General features: G+C 34.8%; 2 protein-coding genes across 3 annotated transcripts in view; one reads left to right on the top strand and one right to left on the bottom strand.

Annotated features, from left to right (window-relative positions):
• Window positions 1-1,209: 1,209 nt before the first annotated feature.
• LOC148840989 (olfactory receptor 1P1-like) lies at window positions 1,210-1,857 on the top strand. Its single transcript, XM_088920756.1, has one exon. It carries the CDS (start codon window positions 1,210-1,212, stop codon window positions 1,855-1,857), a length of 648 nt encoding a protein of 215 aa, XP_088776882.1.
• A 2,538-nt stretch (window positions 1,858-4,395) lies between these two features.
• The window catches only part of LOC148840988 (protein phosphatase 3 catalytic subunit alpha), a 173,421-nt gene continuing 152,529 nt past the window's right edge, over window positions 4,396-25,287 (bottom strand). Inside the window, exons 10-14 of one of the 2 annotated variants that reach the window (XM_088907368.1) lie at window positions 21,845-21,916; window positions 13,108-13,192; window positions 12,010-12,107; window positions 8,580-8,609; window positions 4,396-6,146 (exon numbers count right to left, since the gene is read on the bottom strand). In XM_088907368.1, the coding sequence (XP_088763494.1) occupies window positions 5,950-6,146; window positions 8,580-8,609; window positions 12,010-12,107; window positions 13,108-13,192; window positions 21,845-21,916 (482 nt within the window). In that variant the 3' untranslated portion in view covers window positions 4,396-5,949. The remainder of the gene's footprint in view (window positions 6,147-8,579; window positions 8,610-12,009; window positions 12,108-13,107; window positions 13,193-21,844; window positions 21,917-25,287) is intronic. The other variant, XM_088907445.1, reaches the window with a different exon arrangement.

Below are 25,287 nucleotides of genomic sequence, written 5' to 3'. Positions count from 1 at the left end.
TGTTGAATAGAGTAGATTATGTGACATGAAAGAGGCATTCAAAATCCCGAAGGACTTTGACAAATTCAATACAGTGAACCTGTTCAGAATTAAGAGTGACTCTGGAACCAGGAAATACAATTGGAAACTCTATGGTTGTGTATTTAAAACTCAGACAACTAATCATTTCTTTACACAAATGGATGTGGGAGTATGGAACAAGCTACCCAAAGCTTTTGCTGAAGCCAATACCAAGCTTCTTTTAAGAAGTTGCTGGATCAGATAATTAGATCAATTACTTTTAACTACTAATGATCTAGATAGCCCAAATGGCCTGTTATTTGTAAAAATACGTTGTTATATATTAGACATACTGATATATATATATACATACTGATATATATGTGTATTACATACAGTGTATATATATAGATCTTAATTGCATTTATTTCATATTATTGTTCAAATAGATAATACCTTTGTTCCCGTAATTATTTTTATTGCATTTTTATATGTACAGATTTCACGTGGAATATGCATGGACAAATGGCTTTGTTTAAATAAAACTACAAAATATAATAAGCACAAATATCAAAACAACAAACAGTTTTCTCCTAAAATATAAAATGAATGTCTTTCAATATATTGGTTGCATGGCAGGACTGACTTTCAAAGAGTTAAACGTGTTATATGAAGAAAAACAAACCTTACAGCCAATGGCAGATTCCTTAAGGACACTGAAGCAAAAAAAAATTGCTAAAAGGAGGACCGTTTCAGTCCCTTTTAAATGGTGTGTCATTAATCCAGCAATATAGTGTGTGGATTCTCATTTTGTTTGCCAAATTTCTTTTGTGATGTGAAAAACTAGGGCTGTAATTTTCAATACAATCAATAATGGCTGGAAGTGAAGCCAATGAAACAGCTGGATTCATTTTGCTGGGTTTAGTTTACAGTAGCAAAGTAAGGCATGTCATCATTCCTATTCAAGTCATTGTCTTCATCATTGGCTTTTTAGCAAACAGCATGGTCATTCACATTGTTTCTACAAGGAGCTCAGTGAGAAATCCGAAAAATGTCCTTATTTCTCACCTTTGCTTGGTTGATCTTTTTGGACTCCTAACGTTTCCACCTTATTTTATCACCAGATTTTCCATGTCTAGCACAGAACCCATTACTTTGAATTGGTGTCTCATACAATACTACTTCTTAAATGTCTTCACCTGCATTGGGATGTGGATGGTGACATTCATGGCGATTGATAGGTTTGTTGTGATCTGCTACCCTTTCGACTATGAGATGAAAGTCTCCAATGACCGCGTCCATAAGTTCATAGTAATCTGCTGGGCTTTTGCCATTGTTTATCCCATGTTTTATATTTTCCCCTTCGTGGGTCATAAGCCTTGCTATCTTATTACTTCTAGCAGCTTTCTGTGCACTGGGGCTGCCTTGGAGGCTAGCCCATGTACTGTGTCTATCTCTGTCTTTCCCAGATACTACAGGCTTTTCATGATTGCTATACACTTAGCAGGTGGCCAAATAATTGTTGCTGTCTCTTACATGAAAATTCTGAAGGAGTCCCGCAGTGCTCGTCTCACTGAAGCATCAAGGAAGGCAATGTACACTGTTGTCACACATGGCATTGTGCTGTCAATTTTCTTTGGGAATACCTATTTGCTGTTTGTGACTGGCAGCTTGGAAATAAAGGATCCGGAGAAGAATACTGTCCTCACAGGTATCCGTCTCTCAGCCGATCTGCTGTATTTGAACATTCCTCCAACCCTAAACCCCATCATTTATGGCCTGAGGAATGAGGAAATGAGAAAGGAGATTTTCAAAATGCTGAAGTGGAAACCCAAGATCAAGCCTGCTGGATCATGATTAAAATAAAATTTATATTTTTGGAAGCCCTTCCAGGTGTGTTTAAAGGAGGTATTTTAACTGAAATATTTACTCCCAAATAAAATATCCATAGAAATAGATCTTGCTAGTTGTAAGTCAGTCTCCTCTGAAAACTTTGTCAACTTTAAGGGAGATACAGTAGTTGTCTTATGTTAGTTAGTTCTGACATATTCTAGTGAAAGTAAAAACTCTCAATGTAACTTGTGATATGAAACGTAAATATAAATAACAACAAAAGGAGTGTTTGTAAGAGTGCTGAATTACACCACTCAGTAAAGAGACCCTAATCATTTTTCTATTTTAGTCATAGAACTAACTAAAGCTTTTATAGATTTTAAGATTTTCTGTACAAATGTGACGAGGCTAAATTAAAGATTCCAATTAAAATATAGAAAAGATAGGCACAGAAAATAAAATTAACATTTTTCACTTAAACATAGTTTTGGGATTTTAATTGTGCACTGTTTTAAGATAAAACATGGAATGATATTGGCCCTGAAATAACAGTTTAAAGTTCTGTATGTCCTGTTTATTTCAATCGGTTGATAGAAAAAGATCACCAATATTAATAATGCCTTTCTGTGTGACATTAAGGCAATGCAATGTATGAGAATTGTTAAACAAACTTTGCTTTAATGTGTTCAGTATCTTTTTTTGTACATCACTGTCTACTTTGTCAGAAATAATAGAACTTTGCTTGTCTTGTTTCATGTTTTTATCTTCTTTGTATTGTTTAATATTGGCGGTTTATGCAACCTCATTACTTCCTACACCCCAACTTTTACTACAGAATTAAAAATATGACTTTTAATTGTAATCCTTTATAATATATTGAAAAATGTACTGTGGGAATCTGCTTGTGCAATAATAGCATTGTATGACATTCCCTGGTTGTCAAGATAGCAGAATAAGACAGAATAAAGTAATGCATCTTATCACTTAAAATACTGTCAAGTAAAGGGAAAGCAAGAAAAGTGTTTTGTGTATGCTTTTACTGATTCAATAGGATAATAAATTTAAAATGTAATTGAGGTTATGCACCATGAAGCTTGAAACTACAAAACATTTTTTTCCATGAATTCTAGTGTATTTAAAAAAATATATACCTTTACAGCAATGCTATGAGACAAGAAAGATCATCATGTTGTTCATGAGCTTCATTTTCCTTTGGTATTAGATTTCTTTCAGTTGTGTTACTTTGCTGACTAATGGTCATGGATGCTACCCTTGAAATATATATTTAACACAAAGAAACAAAGTAAAGATAATTGTCTCTAGTTTATGCTGCACATGAAAAGAGTATGTTATGTGGCACTCCAGATGTTAGCTTAAATCCATTTAGAAAATAAAAAGATGATTCATGCTTGTGTCTTTATGTGTATTTTCTTGATCAAAGACAAGAAAATGCTTTCTCTTCTTAGAGTAATTTAGTTTATAGTTGTACAGTAGGTAAAACTGATTAAGTATCTGTACTGCACATATGGAATGTGGATAATGAACCTTCATATTAATTTTTGAGATTTCAATGCTTTATGTGCAGTTTTGGGCATAAAAAACAATTTAAAACCAGATTAGGTCAAATTAAGTTCATAATGCAATCTTTTCTTGGTAGTTGGGCATATATTTTAAGTTTAAAAAATCCCTTTATTTAGATACATCTCAAATATTGTTAAAAGCGAGATTAGGTGTTGTCTTGTGTGTCAATTTCTAGATCAAATATGTACTGTATAAAGAAATTGAATGCATGACTTTACATTATTTTCTTAGAAATCCACCTCATTTCTAATTCATTCTCCTGTACCTTAATATTTAACCATAGTACTGTAAATCTTTCCTTCAGAATTTTAGTTTAAAAAGGGTGTTCTTCGGTAAATCCTAAAACATGGCTTACCCAAAACATTATATATGAAATCTTTCCTCGCAAAAAACAATCCATGTAATCTTCAAATTACTCTGGTAGCAGGGAGGTGGTGGGAAATGTTTTGGCAGATGTGTCAAATACAGTGTTGTTCTTTGTCAAGTCTAGTTTTATCATGATTACTACCTTATACTTTAACTAATTAACCTTTAGCAATCAGCACTTTTGGCTTTATCTCAATGTTGAACCACTTAGAAGAACGTGTTTCATAGACACTGTGAATTTCAAGATAATAATGAAAGTTATATCCTGAAAATATGGAATTTTATTTGCCTTGGTCATGACAAAACTAACAGTAGCTTAATAAGATGCTGCTTAGAAAAGTACAGGGGCAGTTCTAACAAGTCTGCACTTATGAAAAAATGAAATTTCAAGAGGAAGATTTTAAGTAGATCAGCATGCAGTTCTTAACAAAAGTGCTGTTGTTTTATTGTTAGAAAAATTTTATTTTTAAGTGGCCGTGACATAAGGGAGTAAATATACTGTATAGAACTACAATTCAGTAACTTATATTATTATACCATTACATCAATTGAATTTCTAGTTCAGAGCATGAAATATTAGTTCTGGTTTGCATGCACACACACAAAACAACACAATTGAATTCCATGCACGTTTTATTGAACAGTAATATAAAATACTTTTCATTGTTGCAAGTGCATGCTTTATCTGCCAACAGTTTAGAAGTCAAATTACAAAAGCAAGGCTTCATGTTGTAGTGAATTACTTGGGCACTTATACAGTTGTTAAAAAAGATCAATGGACTTTTTCTTCTCTTTAATTTTAAAGTATGGAGCAGTAATAAACCCGTAACTGATATACAAAGCAAGAGAGTTCCAAAAATTATAATATTAATTAATAATAAAATTACATTTTTGTGGCACATTACAGAACAGAACAAAAATGACTAAACCATTATATGACACTAACAGCTATCATGCATTTTGAGTTCCACATGTAACCACAAACTTATCTCACAATAATCGCTAAACATGCTAATTGAACTACATGTGCACTTACAAGCATATGTTAAAAATATGATGAATCCTCTCCAATCTTAAATATTTCAATGCTTTAATTACAAAAAGGTTGAAGGCATTAAGCAGTATCATTAAGTGAATATAAAGAATGGCGGTATACATTTCCAGTATATATCCACTAAGCGCATTACAGTCCCAAACAGGCTTCTGCAGCCAAGTTTATTTATTTAGTTTTAGAAAACATGCATAGGCAGATTCTTTTATTTATTTGTTTTTTTTACATAATATAGATGCTTTTCACTGAACCTTATATGGTGTTTTTTGTTCACTATACTTAAAAAATAAAAAAAAATACCACTCATAAATATAGAATTCCAGCAAGCCACAACCAACAGTTCTATCCCCCAACAAAATAAAACAAACAAAAATATCTGCAAATAATAGATGAATGTAATTCCAGTTATTAAATTTAAAGAATAAAGGTATTCATTGCCAAGTTAATTAGCCATTATACAGAAAGTAGGGCCAAGCACACACTAAATAAACCTGAGGTAAGCATAATCTGTACAAAACCATTAAACTTTCCTTTTTGGCATTTTAACAATTTTGCAACATTCTTTTAAGACTGCCTAATTTACTTCAGAGCTATTTTTATGACAAGAGTAGCAAAAAAAAAGTTATCAATAAATAGTCCTTAGTTTGTACACCATTATTTGTTAAAAATGTTTTTATTTTTTAACGTTCTGTCCATTTTTAGTGCTGTATTTTGTAAACGTACAAGAGTTAGTAAGAAGTTAGACAAAGTTTCCATGTCCAGTAATAGAGTAAAGGCCTTTCAAAACATTACCCATTAAGTTTTCCCCAATGCAATACATGATCAAGTATATCCCCAAGATTCTTAAAATAGTTAACCAGCAATAACTTTTCATGTTACTACAAGCATTAAAGGCATATCCAAAGAACAAGAAATGTCACCCACCAAATAATGTTTTATCTTTCTCTCTATAGTTCTCTCTCTCTACCCCCTAATCACTCACTCTCTGTCCCTCGATTCTGAAAACCCGGTTCCCCACCCCTCAACTCCTTTGCAAGCTGCTTCAGAGGCAACAACGTCCCAGCTGCTTTTTTGGCAGCCATTCTTACATGCCTTACAGCCTTCAAACCAGAAACCCATCACTGGATGTTGCTGCTACTACTGCCCTTGCTGTCAGTGCCATTGGTCTCTGAGGAAATGGCCTTGTTGAGGGAGTTGAGGCTGCCATCAGTGGGCATGGCATCCTTGCGTGGAGGCATTCTCTCGTTGATGCGATCCAACCCTTTGGCTTCTTCAAAGCTCGTGATCTTATGCTGCGGCGAAAAACCTTTGATGGCTGAAGGAGAAATGAAAGAAATGAGAAAAATGCACCCATTACCATAGGGCCACATGTGTTTTCACTGTTATTCACTGACAAGAAGACTTTCTGACAGGAAACAAAAGCAATGTGTCAATTTAACGTTTTTAAAGTTATATTTGAAGTTTAAATCGAAATGCTTTTTATCTGATAGGCAAGCACATACAATACACCATTTTTTTATTTAAAAGACTGATTTTTAAGCTGTTGGTTGATAATCCATAAAAATACAATGCACTCACAGAACAATAGGCAGCTACAGTATGTAGTACATTTAGTATTGCTGGTTGGACAGCGTTCTTTTTCATTCTTAAAAAGTAATGCTCTCCATAGTTCTTTCTTAGTAATACGTAATATGAAACTGCCACACATTTTTAATTACTATGGGGAATAAAAGCAATATTTAATGGGTTATTTTGCTTTTAAATAACCAATTATCTAGACTTCAGTTTTATGTCCCGGAGGGCCTCATACAATGTTTGAAGAAATGTAAGAATGACACTGCAAAGCATGAAGAAAGAGGGTAGATGAAGAAAGAAGTGCCAGGGAAGTTTGAGCTCGACAGTACCGAGCTTCAGAAAGTCAGGGAAGCTCTCTGCTGCCTAGACATCGGAGATCACATTGATCTACCAAACACATTTGCAGCATGTTCCAAATTATTCTAAACTTTTTAACTTAAGATTTTTGCCAAATTCTACTAAGGTGATCTAAACAAATCTGCATTTCAATGGTCCACCATTATCTTTAAAATGTATTTAGACTATAGTTTTAAGAAATGTTATGATCTCCCGACTGTAAAGAGAAAGCCAGTAAAAATGTTTTCTGATCATAGTACTGGCAGTGTTGAACACATCAGTGTTTATCTCTAAACCAAATATTTCATTATTTCACTGATGTAAACAAATGATGACAAATATGCTTTACAGCTGAACAAAACTGACTTTTCACCACATTTTTTAACAATATATTAAGGTTTACATTTATAGTTCACTATTTTGAAATAGAATACGAAATGGTTCAAATTGGCTAGGCATCAATTACATTAACAAAATAAATTCATATTGTACAAGTTGTTTTCCCATTGAGAAGAAGCCTAATGAAATCAGCAGTTTCTGGTACACAGTAGCAGTGTCTTTAGCTACAATATATAGTAATAATTACTATGTGGGTAAAAGGAATTAGTTAATTTTCAAAGATCCAAAAATACCAAAAACATTAAAACTGTCAGAGATGTAGTATGGTGTGGGAATATTAAACAAAATACTTGGTGCTAACCACTTGTTTTGCCTGCTTTAAACATGCAGCAAACCACTAGCATAAAAAAAGCTCTAATATCAGTTCTGGATAGAGAGATTTTCATTTTTACAAATTCCGATCTATAAACTAATCTTTAAATTGTAGAACAGTGTGTTGCTGCATAGTACAGGTCAGACACAGGTTATTAGCAGCTCACATTTATAACACAACACAGCAGAGTCACAGGAATCACATGGAAAAGCAAAAGGTTTCAACACTGATGCACACTGTAGATTAGAATCAGTTAGAAGGAATTAATCAGCAATTCCAACATAAATAGCAGCTAGTCAACTGCTATTTAGCAAGCAGTTGATGTTGTTCTTGCGTCTTTCATTTTTAATTCAATTAGCCTTTTCTGCTTTCAGACACAAAATTTGAGAGTTTTCAAATTTTGACACTCATTAGTTCCAATATAGATCTCCAAAAGAATTTCCAAAGATTCTTGCAAAAACAAAGTACAACTGCAGATACTAATTTGTTTTAAAGGGGAACAATTTTGTGGATTTAAATTGCAGGGTCTCCTAAGTAACCTACTGTAAGTATGGCATGAAACTGAAGTATGAAGGCTGGTGTAAAGCAAAAAATAAGCTGTCTGCTGTTTCCTGAAAACAAACAAGGATGCCACCAGAGCTGTCATGCAGGAAGTAAAAGTGGATCAAAAAGGTTAACTAGAACAGGATTTGATCTTTTATTTTAATGAGATATTGATTCTCTGTTAATTATGCAGCAGAAATGCTTTTTCAAACTTTTACTTCAAATTAAAATGTAATGTGCATAACAGTGCAAAATGAAGTCCATGCTCATATTGTGATCAGTGTTGTAGAGGTGGGAAAATGGAATATCTTTATCCTTACAGAGGTGGATAAAGATTGCAGATTTTTATCTACTGGTGGAGATTTCATACAAACCAACGCAACTATGTACGTACTATACACCATCTTCACTGCAATGTGAAGATTGTTCCCCTTTAAATCAAGCATGTTTTTTTGTTAATACTAAGGCACAGTTTGTTAGCCCAACACCCACACACTCTATACAAGCTACGGCAAAATGAACAAACCCAGCTGGGCCCTTATCTATTGCAGAAGCAACAGAAAGGGGGACTGGCCTATTTACCTTCATCAGCCTCAATAGCCTCAATAGTAGCTGAAGAGAAGAAAGGGGTTGCAAAACGAATGAGAAAAGTGAGCAGAGGATTTAAATTCTGAGAACAAGTCAATGAGCAGCAAAGGAGCTAATGCAACTAAAATGTTAACTTCTGGGTATTTTGACAGAACCACACACATGAATGTTAGTAGAAAGAGAAGGAAGCATGAGCTTTTTTCTTAAAATATCAGAGATTGCGTACGAACAAGATCAGGGTGAAGAAAAAAGTAAGGGAACAAAACGCAGCTTTTTAAAGGAGTATTCGATGAGGATCTTTTGGTAACTTTGCTCTTTTAAGTCTTTTTTTTAAAACTAGAAAACTCAATGTATGACAGTAAAACATTAAGCATTTCAATGACTTAGTCATAATGTTACACTTTAGGGGGCTGCTGCTGGGGATTCTGGTGTGAAAAAAAGACTTGAGCTCAAGAATATTGAGTTCAAACATAGAACCAGTGCTTCTCTCTTTCCCTCACAGGTCTTGCTGTACGTTGTACAAACACAATACTGTATATACAGTACGTGGGCTGCAAAGGCATGATATATTTTGTAAAAGAGAGTTGTGAAAAGAATAAAGCCTTTATAACACTGATAAAACAATCAATATAACACGTCGACACTTTTAAAGGCCAAAGATCATAACCATGAGGGAAACAGAAAAAAACATTACAAAAAAGTACTGTCGTAAATACAGGTTAAAACTGCTCTACTTTTTTCTTCACAACATATACACAACTCAAATCTTTAAATTGTTTTAGAAATGAATCTCAATTTGTAAACAAATCTACTGAGATATCATTAGTTTTCATTATCCAGTGCACAGTAATGATGATTTTGTCCTGTAAGTCTAATGCTAATGGATTAAAAACTACTTCTATAAAAAACACCCACAACCGTATACTGTACAGTACATGTCTCACAACCTTGAAAAACATGACACATAAAGAAAAAAAGAAATCCAGTGGATAATGAAGCACAACTTGGTGACAGCAGCACATTTGTCCGTCTCAGCTTTGCGATGCTTTGCTAAGATTCTACAAATGCTGAAACAGGAATCAGAATAATATCACTCACTTTTGACATGTTTAAATGTCTCCCTCTGTTGGGTACTATTTTACTATACTGTACAATACATCTGAAGTTTTGTAGAGCATTTATTGCCCTCTGAGTGGTACCTAACTGATGAAGATAGATTCCTGTCCTAGATTAAGAATACAGATGTTACATGGGGGTGACTGGTTTGCTGTTGTGTTTAACAGGAATTCTACAAAATAAACCAAGAGCCCAACAAGGTCTCTTCTCTTGTATGTGCTATGGCAACTCACTTTTAGAGACCAATTTTATAAGGGATCACAAGTTTTAGAGCGGTACTGAGCATTCTGTTATTCCTGGAAAAATCTATTTTAATACAATGGCCTTTAAATGACTTTAATGTAAAAAGTCATGATTGTTTAATGAATAATTTGCTACCGTTTACAGAAGATGCTCCAGATTCTTGTATATAATTTGGAATTCACAAATGTAAATATGAATTATAAATACTGTAATATCACCATTATCATGATAAAAATATTTCCTTGCTTTTGTAAAGTACTCTTCATTCTTCAGATCCCCAAAGCGTTTTACATATAAGTGGGGACCTACATTGTCCACTATTAAAATGCATTAATTAAAATTAATATGCAGTACCCACCTCGGTGGCATGTGGTAGCCATCATGCACCAGAAGCCCCACAGCACATCACATCAGGTGGAGAAGTGAGAATTTCTTCACAAATTGAATTAAGTGGCGAATTTAAGGAGGTCTGATTGTGCATGACCAAACTGGAGTTTAACCACTTTACTGGCATTAAAACTCCTGTTCATCTGAACAGTACCATGGGATCATTAATGACCCTTTAGTCCAGTCCTCTGTTGGAGGATGGTACTGTACCTCATACAGCACAGTGTTCCCTACCACCATATTGACTTAGAAAGTCTGACCCAGAGGGAATAGTGCCACCTACTGATCCATTAACATCACTTGTATCTACCTAGTTTTCTCTCAAGGTTTCTCTTCCCAGTATGGAACAGAACTAGCCCTGCTTAGCTCCTGAGAGCTGAAAAGATCAGGCAAAAAGGTACTAAAGCTAATGTCAAAGGTACTCAAGAAAATCCAAGTCATTTCCCCCTTTTTATCCTGTTTCCACTAGACAACGTTTCTGAGCTACTCATCTTTTGGAAAATCAGTTTCAATTAAAATAGTTTCAACTGAATGAATTTACGGCCTACGCATTATACTATAATTTAAATCTCTGCAGGCACTTTTAACCAACAAAGACCCTGGCACATCTCTGTACCAAAATATAAAGTAAGATGTCACTTTATATCAATAATAGAAAAACTGATAATTTTGCATAATATGTACAATAACATGTCATGAAAAGAGGAGTGAAATTGTTTGGATTTCTGTCTTTTTTGTGGATGAGAAATAGATACCTGTTATCCCCTTTCAAACACAGCTTATGATTAAAGCAAATGTCTAATAGTTTCTTCCCTGGATCTTTTGCAACAGAAAGTATCCAGATATTAACCAGGGAAGTATGAAATGCCTCACATTTTCCTTTGAAAATATTTTTGTATTACCATATTTAAAAAATATACATAATTCTGTGATGTAAGGGAGATAGAATGTCAAAATAACACAAGTATTTTGTATTCAACATGAGTGGATGAAGTTTGCTTTTGTCTCACAAACACATTTTAGGCAGAATACTTGCGCAAAAGATTATACCTGCAGTTTCTAGAGAGAAAGGGGAAAGAAAGAAATAGAAAAAAAAGTTTGAAACAACCAGCAGAATGTAGAGTAAAAGAGGGAAAGTAAGTGATAGTTTATTCGGGTCAGCAATACCGCAGACATTGTTAAGAAATGGATAATAAATAAAAACCTATTTATAAAGGAAAGTTAATTCTCCAGATTCAGTGGATCCCCAATCCTGAGTAGCATGGGATTTTAGAAAAAACAGTCTTATTCGTCTGAGAAGAAGACTCACTGATTATTATTCTAAGGAAATATACAATAATTTAAACAGCAAGACACATTAGGTAAATTCTATACTTTTCTTTGTGCCTTGTAACTAATTGAAAAAAAACCCTCTGTAATACTGTGCTTAGGAATCAAACACATATTTATCAAAGGAAGCAGTTTACTGTAATAGAGTTTATGAGTGAAACAGTTATAAACAGATTTTCATACATCATTGGACATAAATGCAGTAAGGGATATGTTAAGGTACGTATATCATACTACATCATTACATAACAAAGAACATTACACAGATAGCTTAACATTGATGTTTCTTTACCTCCATACAACACATTGCTGTCTAAGACAAAGGTACATGGCTTAAGTGCATGCTTACCATTTTGAAGTTTCTCTTTCCCTCCTGACAACACACCGCTGGGAAGCATGCCAGTTGGAGTCAAACCCTTCAATGTCAGGACACTCTCACTCTCCTCTCTGCAAAGAAGAGGAGAAATACATTACACTGTTTTGCTCTTAGTGGCTTGACATGCATTTCTGTATCAGCTGTGATAAGAAAACCAAACTTTTAAACTGTGAAACACTGTGGTGGTGAGTCAGATGCGCAACCTTGTATACCTGACAATAAACGTTTAATTATATAAGCTAAAAAAAAAAAGGAATGAACACACAAAAACATAAGAATGGTTACTAGATAGGAGACCATTCAGCCCAGGTACTTTGGTCGAGCTTTACAGGGACATGTGCATAAGATGTTGTGACAATTTACTGTATAGTGCTTGGAATAATGCAATGCTAGAACAAATGACATGACCTCTTATGCACGTTATGTTATTTGTGCAAAGTCCCTTTATGCATGTGAATATAATGTCTTTTGTAGCAATTATGAAGGGATAATGAAGCCATTATGCAGCAACATTCAAATAAAACCTTTCCAAAATTTCTAACTCTGAATGCCTGGTCTTGCAACACATTAGAGTTTGATAAAGTCTCAGGTTTGCAGAGCACCTGAGACATTACCAAGTACATTACCAAGTCAAGAGTTTCTGCCAAGCTGCTGACCACAGAACGAAGCAAAAGCCGGTATTTTATCACAAGCGATGTGAGGAGGTGAAAAACTCACAGGGGAAAGAGCCACAGGGACCCCTGCTTTGGAAGTCTGGAAAGGCTGGATGTAAAACATTTTGGGTCAATTTGGTCTTTTCGTCACATAAATACATTAGTTTTTAAGGGTAAAATATAGATTTAACAATGCCTTATTTCTTTGTCCTTTCATTTTTTTTTCTAATTGCCTGAATAATCTATTGGGATAGCTGAGCTTCAGCACTTACTGTGTTACCAAATAAGCAGCTAATGTTAAACTTAAAAAAAGCCCAATACACTGAAAGAGTAAACATTTCACTATTTCATTGCACTTCAGCATTTCTGTGTGTCCTGTGGTTCTCTTCAAAGTGGCTGGGTTCATGCCTAGTTGTACCTCAGGACGGAGAACACCCTGGCCATCTTGCCTATGGCCCGGATCTTGTTGCGGATGACCTCTTTACGTGCAGATGCTGTAGCACCTGTGGGAGGGAAAACAGAAAGTAAACAATGAGACTCATGATGAATTTGTTGATGAGACCAAATCAGCCAGTAAGCAAGAAGCCAAATTTGATCTTTTCTCATTCTTTATCTTCTGCTCAACCCTTTTAAAATAACTATGATGGATTAATGTTTATACATAATATAAAGGATATTGATTCTCTCTTGATGTAGATATGCAACATAAGCATAGAAGCAACAGCCTAATATGGTATGCATTAAATATATTTGCTTTAATGCCCAATGGTTTCTTGTAAACTATGCCATTTTAATTTCATTAACAGTGAGGGTTTTAAAAGGCAGAAGTGCCTGTAATTACAGAACAACAATAAAGAATAATAGGATCGTAATGTTATAATTAGAAGCTCATAGTAAGAGATAATAGTTTCACTTATAGATCATGATTTATTTCTACTCAGTTGACCTCAAAGAACCTGATTTCAAAGTCGGCTGTCTTATGTCTGCTGTTGTGATTAATTTGACAAAAATGTAAATATAAGAATTTTAAGAATAATAAAGAAGAAATAAAAATACTAAAGATAAAGCTGAGGTTTAGATTTTAATAAAAATAAAAATGTTGATAAATCTCAAGCATGATCACCTCCTGATGTATATACTGTATATGGCAATCTGTAATCTGGTTAGTATTTAATTAATCAGCTTGATGATTTTTTTAAGGTTTTCAGTCATTATTTTGTCACGATTATTTTGTCATTTTGAATGGTAAACTACAGCAGAGACTTATTATATCCGAATAGCAAACTCGAAAAGGGAACTAAATAAACTGGACATCACACTTAATATATTATTAAGATTATTATTTCTTCTTTCATTAACAGCACACAACCATCGTAAAAAGCCAAATGAAACGACTTCTAGACTACAACACAGAATTGAGGAAAAAAGCTCTAAAGCTTTATAAATATATATTTTGTTCAAATGTCTTTCATTAGTTTATACATTGCAGACATACATTTTGACATTTTGAAGAGCCAGAATACCTTTAAGCTTTGCAACCCCTTGTCTGAGAGAAGTTCTACTTTTGCTTCCATCATTATCATCTGCTTTCTACTCCTCCACCCCACCCCGAACACACATTTTTTTTACTTCTTACAAAGCCTTTTAAATTAGACTGTTAAAACATAAACCAACAATTTTGCTTTTTAAAGCTGTGTGGGCAAAAGCTTAATTCAGAAGTGGGTGAATATTTTGTTTCCTAAGAGACTTAACAGAACTGCACATTTTATGAGTTTCAGTGTTCTGGGTAGTTTCCTCTTCTCCAATATTTCAATGATTATGCTACCCAAACTATTTTTACATCAGATAGGTGGCGCCTGGGATATCCAAGAGACCCAACAAGTAAAGGATCTCAATTGTTCTGGCAGGTTAAAGTCCATGATCCAACCACTGTGGTCTGGTTTCTCCACAATCTTGTCATGTTACAGTATATGGAAGAACAGATACATTTATTAAAATGTCACCTCAACAAATTGCCCTTTGAATACAGCATCAGTATTGGGAAATAGAAATGTAAAGAACAAAAGCTTCCAGGCTCTAAATAAGAAATCCATCAATTTAAAGAAAACATCATAAGACCATAAGAAAAGCTACAAATGAGAAGAGGCCATACAGAACAAATAGCTTTTTTTAAAACTTTGGTAGCTAATTGAATCTTAAATTGAAGTTGCTGTTTCTTGAAGTAACCTTGGGTTTACGCATTTATCTTCTTGTAGGGAAGCCTATTCCAGATATCTACAGCTCTGCTTGTAAAAAAAGCATTTCCTGTTATCCATCCTAAACGTACCTCAGGATTTTCTATAACTGAATCAAATTTTAATCTATTCTAGCCTGAACTAGAGATTAGGTTTAGTATCATGGGTAAAAAAAACAAAACATGATACCTGGAATCATTTTTTAGTTCGGATCTCTAGGGAGGTTGAGTCTAAAATATCTATTTTATATAATGGTGACGAAAACTAGGTAAATTATTCTAAATTAGACCTTTCTAAGGTATTGTAAAGTTTCACCATGACTTCCCATGATTTTCTGATATACTGTATAACCAAACATTGTTTCCTCTTAGATTGTCTTGAAGAGGACATCCAAGAACCTGCATAAACTCCAAGACCCATTTAATCTTTCTGTAACTCATGGCCACCCATGCAATATGTATAATACATGTTCTTCTTTTTATTTTAAAGTGCTTTACATATAGTACCCAACTATGAGTCTAAAGTGTCACGATACAACAAATCAGGTGGAGAATGAACTTTTTGACAGCTTAAACTCTCATCTTAAGGATGACACCTGATGACACCTGATTTGATTTGATTACTTGATTAGTCCAGAGGGAAGTGCACCACCTACGGGTTCACCAACACTACTTACAGCAGCATCCTGGTTTTCTTTAGAGATCTGCCATCCCAGTACTGATCAGGCTCAGCCTTGCTTGCCAAGCATACCAGAATTTAAAACATTGATACAGAGCAATGGGACTAAAATGGAGCCCTATGGTACTGTACATGACTCTTTACATCAACCCTCAAAAGTACGTGAAAATACAATGTATAAAAGATATTAGTTGGCCTCTGAGACTAATTTATTTCTTAAATTATCTGTTGTTTTTTTGCATATCACTCAGAAGATACCTCACATGGTTTAAAAAATGAAAAAAAAATACAATAAAAGATTTTGAAAAATTACTATTGCTGCACAGTATGTTCTTTATATTTATGAGGAGTTAGACTGCTTGTGGATACCAATTTACTGTATTCAGGGCAGGTTTTAAAATCTTTTTAGAAATTATACATAAAATGGAAGTTGCTAACAACAAAGGCATTTGCTTCTCCCTTAGATGTTAACTTCTTTGTATTGAAACATGTTGCTTTCAAACTTGCATAGTGTCTAATTAGCAACTCCAAAAGGTCCCTTTGGTCAGACTTCACTGTGGTAGCTTAATTATTCAGAGAATCAGAGATCTAAAGGGGCCAATTAAACATTTATCTGAAAAAATGGTGGGAAAAGGGCAACACTATACAGTTTTAATTGATGAAAAACAATGCAAATGTTTGTATTTTATTGCTGAATGATTTATCAGTCATGTACAGGGGGAAACAAACCAAGGTTGGATCTATACAACAAATTTCAGTCTTATTTTAATGTAATTCTTCACTAAGACACTTCTAGTGTTTTTCTGTAACCTATTTTCTGTTCTATCCTATGCCTTACTGTTTGCTCAAAAAGAGAGCGTCTAAAACTGGCACAGTCTAGAGATATTTGAGATTCAGAGTTCATCCTCTGGTTTCATCTTTGCAGTGTTGTACAATGTCATGGAACATGACATCTTGGAATGACATCGTAATGGTCCTAAAATGCAGTAGACTCATGGGATTGGTAAATGAGGTTTAGAATGAAAACAGATGCATAGAGTAAGAAAAGAAAACAGTGAGAACTGCAAGGTACTGACCAAACAAAGTCTGATAACTCTTAAAATGATATCTCTAAATACACAAATTTGAGCTTTCTTTCTCTTATTCTCTTAATTAGTGATGGAAAAATATATATTATATATATGAAAAGGGCAGCATGGTAGTGAAGTGGTTAGCATAGCAGTCTCGCAGCGCTGGGCCCATGCACAATTCAGGACAAGGGCTGCTATTTGTGTGGAGTTTGTATGTTTCTACCTGTATCCAGGAACCTGTGGGTTTGCTCTGGGTGCTCTGGTTTTCTCCCACAGTCCAAAAATATACTAGCAGGTTAATTTGCTTCTGGTAAAACTGGCCCTGCTTTGAGTGTGTGTGCCTGTGTGTGCCTTGTGATGGACTGGCATCCCATCCAGGGTGTACCCTGCCTTGTGCCCAATGCATGTCTAGATAGGCACTGGCTCCCCATAACTCTGAGATGGGAGAAGTGGTTAGAAAATGGAGAAATATATGAAAAATACGCCTTTCCAAGGTTTGACCTTTATCTATCATATATATTCTGTACATCCACTCTTAAACAATCATACGTATTGAACTTGTAAAAGTCTGAATAACCACATACATTAACCTCCATGATTGATTATTAATCCTATCTGCTTTCTTCTCAACTAGGCTATCTTCAGTATTTGTTTTGTTTGCTTTAAATGAATATATTATATAGAAAAAATATTTTATTGATAAGATTTGAGAACCTTTATGTACATTAAAGTGGTTCACATGTTGGGTTTTGTACCTTTCTTAGGGCCATAAATAAGCTGTTCTTCTCAAGAAAACCCCAGAAGAGAAAAAGACAGAGAGATCACTGGGTGGTTGACGAATGAGAAAGAAAACAAACAACAAAAAAGGAGCAAACAAACACCGATGGCAAAGAAAAGTTTAAATACAGTCTGAAAAACAGAAAGAAGAAGCAAATTAGACATGACACCTAAAGAAAGGAAATAAATTATGTAAGAAAGGAGAGCAGAAAATATTAAAGAAAACACAATAAGAAGAAAACAATTTATGAAACATTAATGAATCAAAACATTAATATACTATGGTAGTGACAAATGTGTGATGTTTAAACAAAACAAGAGCAACAAAAATAATCTTTAAAAACAGTTGCCTTAAGAGCAGCCGTTTCACTGATGCAAAAACAAAGGTAAGCACAATGCATGCTCCTTTAATTAACACTAACTTCAAGAAAGTTATTCAAATAAGTGCATTCTTAATTTGGCACGCAAAGAAATTGTACTTAGAACAACATACATCTGGGTTCAATTAACAAATATCACCTCACTATCAGGAGGTTTGTTAACAGGGGATCTATACCTGGTGTTCCAGTTTTGGAAATACTTGTAAACAGCACAGTGACTCAGAGATGCCATGGATTTAAGTTGCAAGTATTCGTAAAAGTACTGGAAAGTTTCCAGAGTGGCGGAGGGGTGGGGGTGGGGGTGGGGGGTATTTCAGACTTGTCCACCTACCTTTAAAGATATACAGTACTTTACAGATACATCTGTTACTTCTTAACTAAAATAACAATTATTAAATAATAGTGAAAAAAATACTTACTAAATGTTCAAATGGTTCAAAGTCTTTCTTAAAAATAAAAAATCACTATTTACTGAATGTAACTACTATATGTACTAAAGGATACAAAGACATTCTTTCTGGAGATAATCATATAAAAAATAAAATACAATGCTACATATCTGAAGCTACAACTAAAACATAAGGATCTGAATTAAAAATAGTTTAAAATGATAATGAATGTTACATACTAAAGAACATACTACTGTACACATTACCTTTCTTCACATGGACATTAGCTACAACTGAAAATGTCAAGTGACTATTTTCATTTAAAGACAACTTATCACAACTTTAATTTGAAGTCTAAAAGTTTTTAATTTATAATGGCAAACAAATTTGACCAGTAATAGGGCGTGAAATAACTCTTGGAGCCCCTGGCGTTTGGGCTTGTCATGCTGAAGTGATGACTAAACAGGGTATTTCTTCAATATTTATTTTCAAATGATTAAATAATTAAAAATCTTATTATTATATGTGTGAAAATGGTTTCTTTATTCTTAGATCAAATAATGCATTTCTGCCAGTTTTTAGTTTTTGGATATTTCTCAATGTTTTTTGGTTTTACATTCAAATTTGATCACCAGTGATTGCAGAATCATTGCAGCCAAATGGATTTAAAATACGTGATGCACATTAACTTACTAAAATGTCAAATGTGTTCATAGAAATAGAACCTTTTCAAAGCAACAGAGTACATCCAAGTGCAGGAACATAGAAAAAACTCTTGTAGGACAGTATTTTTAACTTGATCAGGGTAAGATTGCTTTTCTGCCTTCAGGGAAAAGGTATTGTACTTAATTTTGCCAAAAGCATACTGCACAACAGTAAGGGCTATTTAATGAATTGTGGGTCTGTTTTGTCCCTGAGAAGCAATTATTCACTAAACTGAAGTACCTGCTGATAGGAGTAAACAGTGTTAATGTAGGAGGATTAATAGTCCTTAACTAAAGCCATGCCACTCAATGAGCAGTCTTTCATCTTAAAGACATTATTGAAAACAGCAGAACAAAGTGTTTTGCCTCTGACATATATGAAGTGCATTTTCATCAGGAAGCACTTAAGTCTTTGTGATATTTACTCTCAAACTCCTGCATTGTGGACACAGTCCAGGAGCAAAGAATAATCAAACAGACAGATCCCATAAGAGCAATAAATTTGATCTGTTGTTTAATCTGTTGACATTAATTAACCATGGACTTATCCCACTTATACTGTATGCCGACTCATACAGTAAGATTTACAAAACAATTCCTTATTTCTCATACTCATTACATTTCAAACCATGAAGCCCTTCATCAGTATTAACAAATGTGCCATTAGGCATTTTGGATTATGACCTTTGCACCTACAGATAGTATGTAAAACCTTTGACTGTGCATACTTACAGCCATGTGAAAAAGAAAGTACCAATTCAATGGTTTTACATATGAGGGCATAGATAACAATCGTCTGGTCCTCACCAACTTCTATAATTAGACAAATCTAGCCTCAGATAACAGACAACACATAACAGATTTCACTATGTCATTATTTATTCAACAAAAAGTAAGCCAAAATGCAGAAAACATGTGGTAAAAATTAAGTACACCCTTACTGCTTCTGTAGGAATTAAGAAGGTAATTAGCAGCCGGGTGCTGCTAATCAAATGCACTTGATTAGTATATCACCAGGAAGTGCAACCACCTCTATAAAAGTAGAACTTTTGGCAGTTTTGTGGTCTGGAGCATTCAGGTGTGTGTTAACACCGAGCCAAGGAGAAAAGACATCAGCAATGAGCTCAGAGAAGCAATTGTTGCTGCTCATCAATCTGGGAAGGGTTATAAGGTCATTTCCAAACAATTTGAAATCCATCATTCTACAGTGAGAAGTGAGATTATTTACAAATGGAGAACATTCAAGACAGTTGCCAATCTTCCCAGGAGTGGGCGTCCCAGCAAATTCACCCCAAGGTCAGACCGTATAATGCTCAGAGAAATCGCAAAGAACCCAAGAGCTACATCTAGGGATCTACAGGTCTCGGTTAACATGTTAAATGTTAAAGTTCATGATAGTATGATCAGAAAAAGACTGAACAAGTATGGCTTTCATGCTTGGCCGAAATTGGGTCATGCAACAGGACAATGATCCCAAGCACACCAGCAAATCTACAACTGAATGGCTGAAAAAGAAAAGAATCAAGGTTTTGGAATGGCCAAGTCAAAGTCCAGACCTCAACCCAATTGAGATGCTGTGGCAGGACCTTAAGAGAGCTGTGCATAAACAAATGCCCTCAAACATCAATGAAGGGAAGCAATGTTGTGAAGAAGAGTGGGCCAAAATTCCTCCAAAACGACGTGAGAGACTGATAAACTCATACAGGAAATGATAACTTCATGTTATTGCTGCTAAAGGTGGTTCTACAAGCTACTGAATCATGGGGTGTACTTAGTTTTTCACACATGGCTTCTACATGTTGGCTTATTTTTTGTTAAATAAATAATGACATAGTGGAATCTGTTGCGTTGTTTGTCATCTGAGGTTAGATTTACCTAATTTTAGGACCTGGTAAGGACCAGATGTTTTTTTGTTATGTCCTGATATATAAAACCATAGATTTGAAAGAGGGTGTTCTTTCTGTTTCACATGACTGTAAACCTTAACATGCAGTCAGGGGCATCAGAAAAAAAAACATACAAAAAACAGGCCAGTGTTATCAAATTATATTTTGTGCTCGATGTGCTGCTGTTGAAAATATGGACTGCTATATAACTATACTGAATACAGTACATAGGCCACCATGCAGCACAACTAGACCTTAAATGAGGAAATATTCGCTAAAACATATTGTGAATATGAATGCAAGTGAAATAAAAGGAAAAGACTCTCCAGCGTTCCTGACCTGAGGATGTAAACTAGCAGCATCAGGAAAGAAGACATTTTCTGGATTTATTTAGAAAGGGCACAGGCAGTGAACATCAGTCAGCGCCTACAATCTGCCTACTGATAGTGCAAAAGCATCCCACAGGCAGGATGATTTGAGCAGAGTCCCCTACTACGAGAATGCATAGATGTGAGCTAGGTAACTGTGGAGATGGTTGGGATGCTGTGAGTAATTACCCAGAAAAGTAAACAAAGGTAATAGATGCTATATGAAGCTGTAAGGTGATCATTATGATGGAAAACTAGTCCGCTGTTAAATCTCCTGGAGTTCATCCTGATATAACATGCACATACACACAGGCAAAATGTATGACTACATAAGGCAGTTAATAGAAATGTTATGAACCAGATGTTGTCTACTTATCCAGCAGCTCTAACGCATTGTTTTCTATGTGAACAGGATAATGAATGTAATCTGAGGACTCTAAGATAGAATTTTGTGTGGAAAGAGAGCCCCCTTGTGGAGATCTTGCAAAGTAAAATAAAATCATGGTAACCTCAAGTCAAAATGGCCACGTTTTTAATCCTACTTCCCAGAGGACATTTTTAATTATTTTCTTGGCTGTTCTGTATCATCCGGGAATTAAGTTAATCACGGCACAACTGATTTACTCAAGATGACTTTCATTACATATTTTTTTTAATGTTTGCACTCACCGTCAATCTCTTCATCAGTCGTCAACTCATCATTGGAGCAGATGCTCAAAACATTTACCAACATCTCAGTCACTACAAAGAAAAATAAAACAGTGTTAAGACAACAGGCAGGCTAGGCTCAGGCTCAGATAATACATCAGCAGAGATCAAAGTTTTTATTTTACATTGAATCCAAGTTTTTTGACACTCTGATAATTCTAGTGCTGGAGATCTCCAGTTGTTGCCACTGTATTTGTGATTACCTCTTGAACACCTTCTCTGTCATAGCCTGTGGTGGTAAGATACACTTGTGTCCACTTCCCAACAGCGTGGCCACTGTACAGTACCACTAGCCTCAAATCTCTGAATAATAGTCTACTGTGGAAAGTGATAGATTCCACTTTTGGGGATTGTTTTATAGCAAACGTCCAACAAAGACTACTGGCCTGCAGTCTTTGTAGAGGCCTCCAACATTAGCCTTGATCATGCTTGCTACTACTAAATGTCTTCCTTGTGCTGCCTCCTTTTAAAACCCAGGGAAAACAGGGGTTTGCAGGCTTCTATAAAGCTCTGCAGGCATGCACTGCCAAAGAGCAGAATGTTTATGTACATTTACTTTTCTTGGATTTTATTTAAAGGAGGTGTAAATAAGTGTGACCCTTTTGTATTCTGGAATTCAGTTAATAATTTAAGACAAGCCATGGTGTTCTGTGCAATACTACTATTAGAGTATAACATTTGTAGAATATTTTTAAGATTGTGTACCTTAATTTTGGTGGCACACAAATCATACAAAATTGTAACTAAAAATTACTTTGATCAGCTTGTGTACCAACTGATAATCAACAATACCCAGCAGCAAAAAAATGAGACAGTTCCCCCAAGATGGCTTATTATAGCAATAATACAAAATACATATTTTCATGACCATCCATATACTACTCTAATGGTATAGCCCTCACATTCCAAATCTCAAGAGCTTCAGTTTCCTTTTACAAATGTATAACTTTAATGACCATCAAATTAAACCACAGTTAGTAATGAATACATAACTAATTCTGTTAATCAATGTTTTCTGCTCCTATTTCATTCTACACTGAATATATCTGGAGAAGACCGTATATAAATTAGTTTATAGCCACTCTACAATCTGCTCACCACTCAGCTCAATTACGGGTTTTTACTCAACACTAGACATGAGATGTGGAGGAGGTGGTATAGTAGGCTGTATACAATAAACCTAAACCCATCTCTGAGTAGGAGGTATGAATAGGAAGAAACTTCTATAAAAGCTGTTTTAATATAGAAATGAAACAGCAGTCTAAGAGGTGAATGGCTGGTCTCAGTAATATGAGAGGTTCAGCTGCTATCACCCTCTTTCTCTCACTACACCAGATGAGAAATCTGGTGTAGTGAGAGAAATCATGTGACCATCATGTGAGTGGGTGCCAAACTTCTAATAGCTTGGGCATTAATCTTGAAATACAGAAATTATTTGAGAACTGAATAGACCAAATTAAAGGAAAATATGGTCTTATTAATGGAAATGTTTCCTTTTTTGTGGGATCCACCATGTCATTTTAATGCATAATTTGGTATATGGAAAAAGGTTCCTTCCAGTGTAACATCAGTTTACAGAGCAGAGTAGCCCTGGATGAAGCCTTTTATTTTGTTTAAAATGGCTTTAACTACCAAAACTTGTCAATAATTTGGATGATGTCAAAATCTGTTTGTCACTGAGAGACTCAGGCAGCTATCTTGGTTCTGTGTAAATATTTGCACATATCAATCTGTGTATTTTGTCTGTTAATAAACAGAAGTTTGTGTCTTCTAAGTTGCTTCCTGTTTCCTGAAAATTAAAATTAAAATTATTTCCCTTCATTATTTCAAATTTCCTGCTAGACAAGCTGATATTAGAGCCAGAATTCACAATAAAAGATAACTTCATTCAATTTATTTACGAGCTTAATTTATAAACATTGACATCCGAACTTGACTGTCTAGGGTGAGTGGCTGATTTGAAACAATATTGAGCCAAGAGATATTGTACATTCAAATGCTGCCTCCTGTTCACTAAAATGTTTTAATTAAAAAATTGCAACACGGTACTAGATCAGATCAGATCTGCTATACACAGCAGAATGTTGTGTAGTGCTACAGTGGCAGGGGTAGGCAGGAGGGAGGGGAGGGACAGAAACCGAGGAATTTTATTTTAAGAAGGAAACAAAACATTTATTTTAAGACGGTTTCTGCACTGCTTTACTGCTGATGGCAAAGGGTTATGTCCAGCTGTGTTCACATATGAAATGCACACAGCTATTAGCTTACTGCAGCTGAACAAAATTAGGAAAACCACAACACAATATACTGTACGTCCCACTGCATGATTTACAACTGCTTCATTCTGGCAGTATGTAATAATATTAACCAGGCTTCAAACCACAACAATACACTGTCCTATCCTCACACTTTAGTGATATAATAGACTAAATTCTTAACATTTATCCTGATTAAAAAAAAGTTTAAACCAGCTACACATCTAATATTTAAAGTATATAATGGAACTGTCATGTTGTCCTGGCACTTCAGAAGTGGTGGAAAATTACTGGCAAATGCCAAGCAACCACTAAAGGCCAGTATGCAAATGAAAGTCAGAGCTGGCAGTAAAGTTGATGTGGTAATGGCTTATGGAATTAAAATGAATATGACACTCAATATTTATTTACTGAGAGGCACTGAAACACAGCAAATGCTACTGCTTCTAATAATTGATTGTTTAAACCATTTGTTCAATAAAGATATGGCAATGTAAAATGTTGTGTGTGTTGTTTGTTAAATAAGACTGTCTTTATTTATTACTATGACTTAGATGAAGATCAGATCACATTTTAGGAGTCATTCATGCAGAAATCCAGATAATTCCTAAGGGTTTACACAAGTTTTCTCACAACTGTATGACTCAAAAACGTGACTGAATTGCTAGTTTGGCTTCACAAACCTGTTTCATGAATTGCAATGCAGTCATCACCAATAGGGAAGTGATTACTATGCGAAATCTGCTCAATGGGACCCCTGCCACAGCACTGTAGTCCACCTTTCTTTGTCTAGAAAATATGGCAATGGAGCTCCATCTATACAATTTTTTGAGCCAGAACTGACTGACAGTATTCTTGTTCAGGTGCCAAAGAACGCTCCACTGCCGAAAAGTTGTGTTTTTTTTCTTCTCTTTTCAGCATGGAATAAACTTTTACTTTTCTTTTACTTGTTTTTTCACAGCCTACGCATGCTGACACAGCCACCCACTTGAACTATAACAAATTATAGTAATGTAATGGTACTGCTTCATAATACAGAATCACTAGTTACACTATGGTTCATGAAGACATTTCATTACCAGCAACTACTGCTGAATGCTGTACTGTTGTGCATTTGATACATAAACTTTGATTGATTGAAGAAAAAAT

Source organism: Atractosteus spatula, chromosome 1, assembly GCF_055471065.1.
Source record: "Atractosteus spatula isolate fAtrSpa1 chromosome 1, fAtrSpa1.hap1, whole genome shotgun sequence".
In the NCBI taxonomy this organism is placed as follows: Eukaryota; Metazoa; Chordata; class Actinopteri; order Semionotiformes; family Lepisosteidae; genus Atractosteus; species Atractosteus spatula.
The sequence above is the reverse complement of the archived record's forward strand: the minus strand, read 5'-3'. Positions and strand labels throughout refer to the sequence as shown.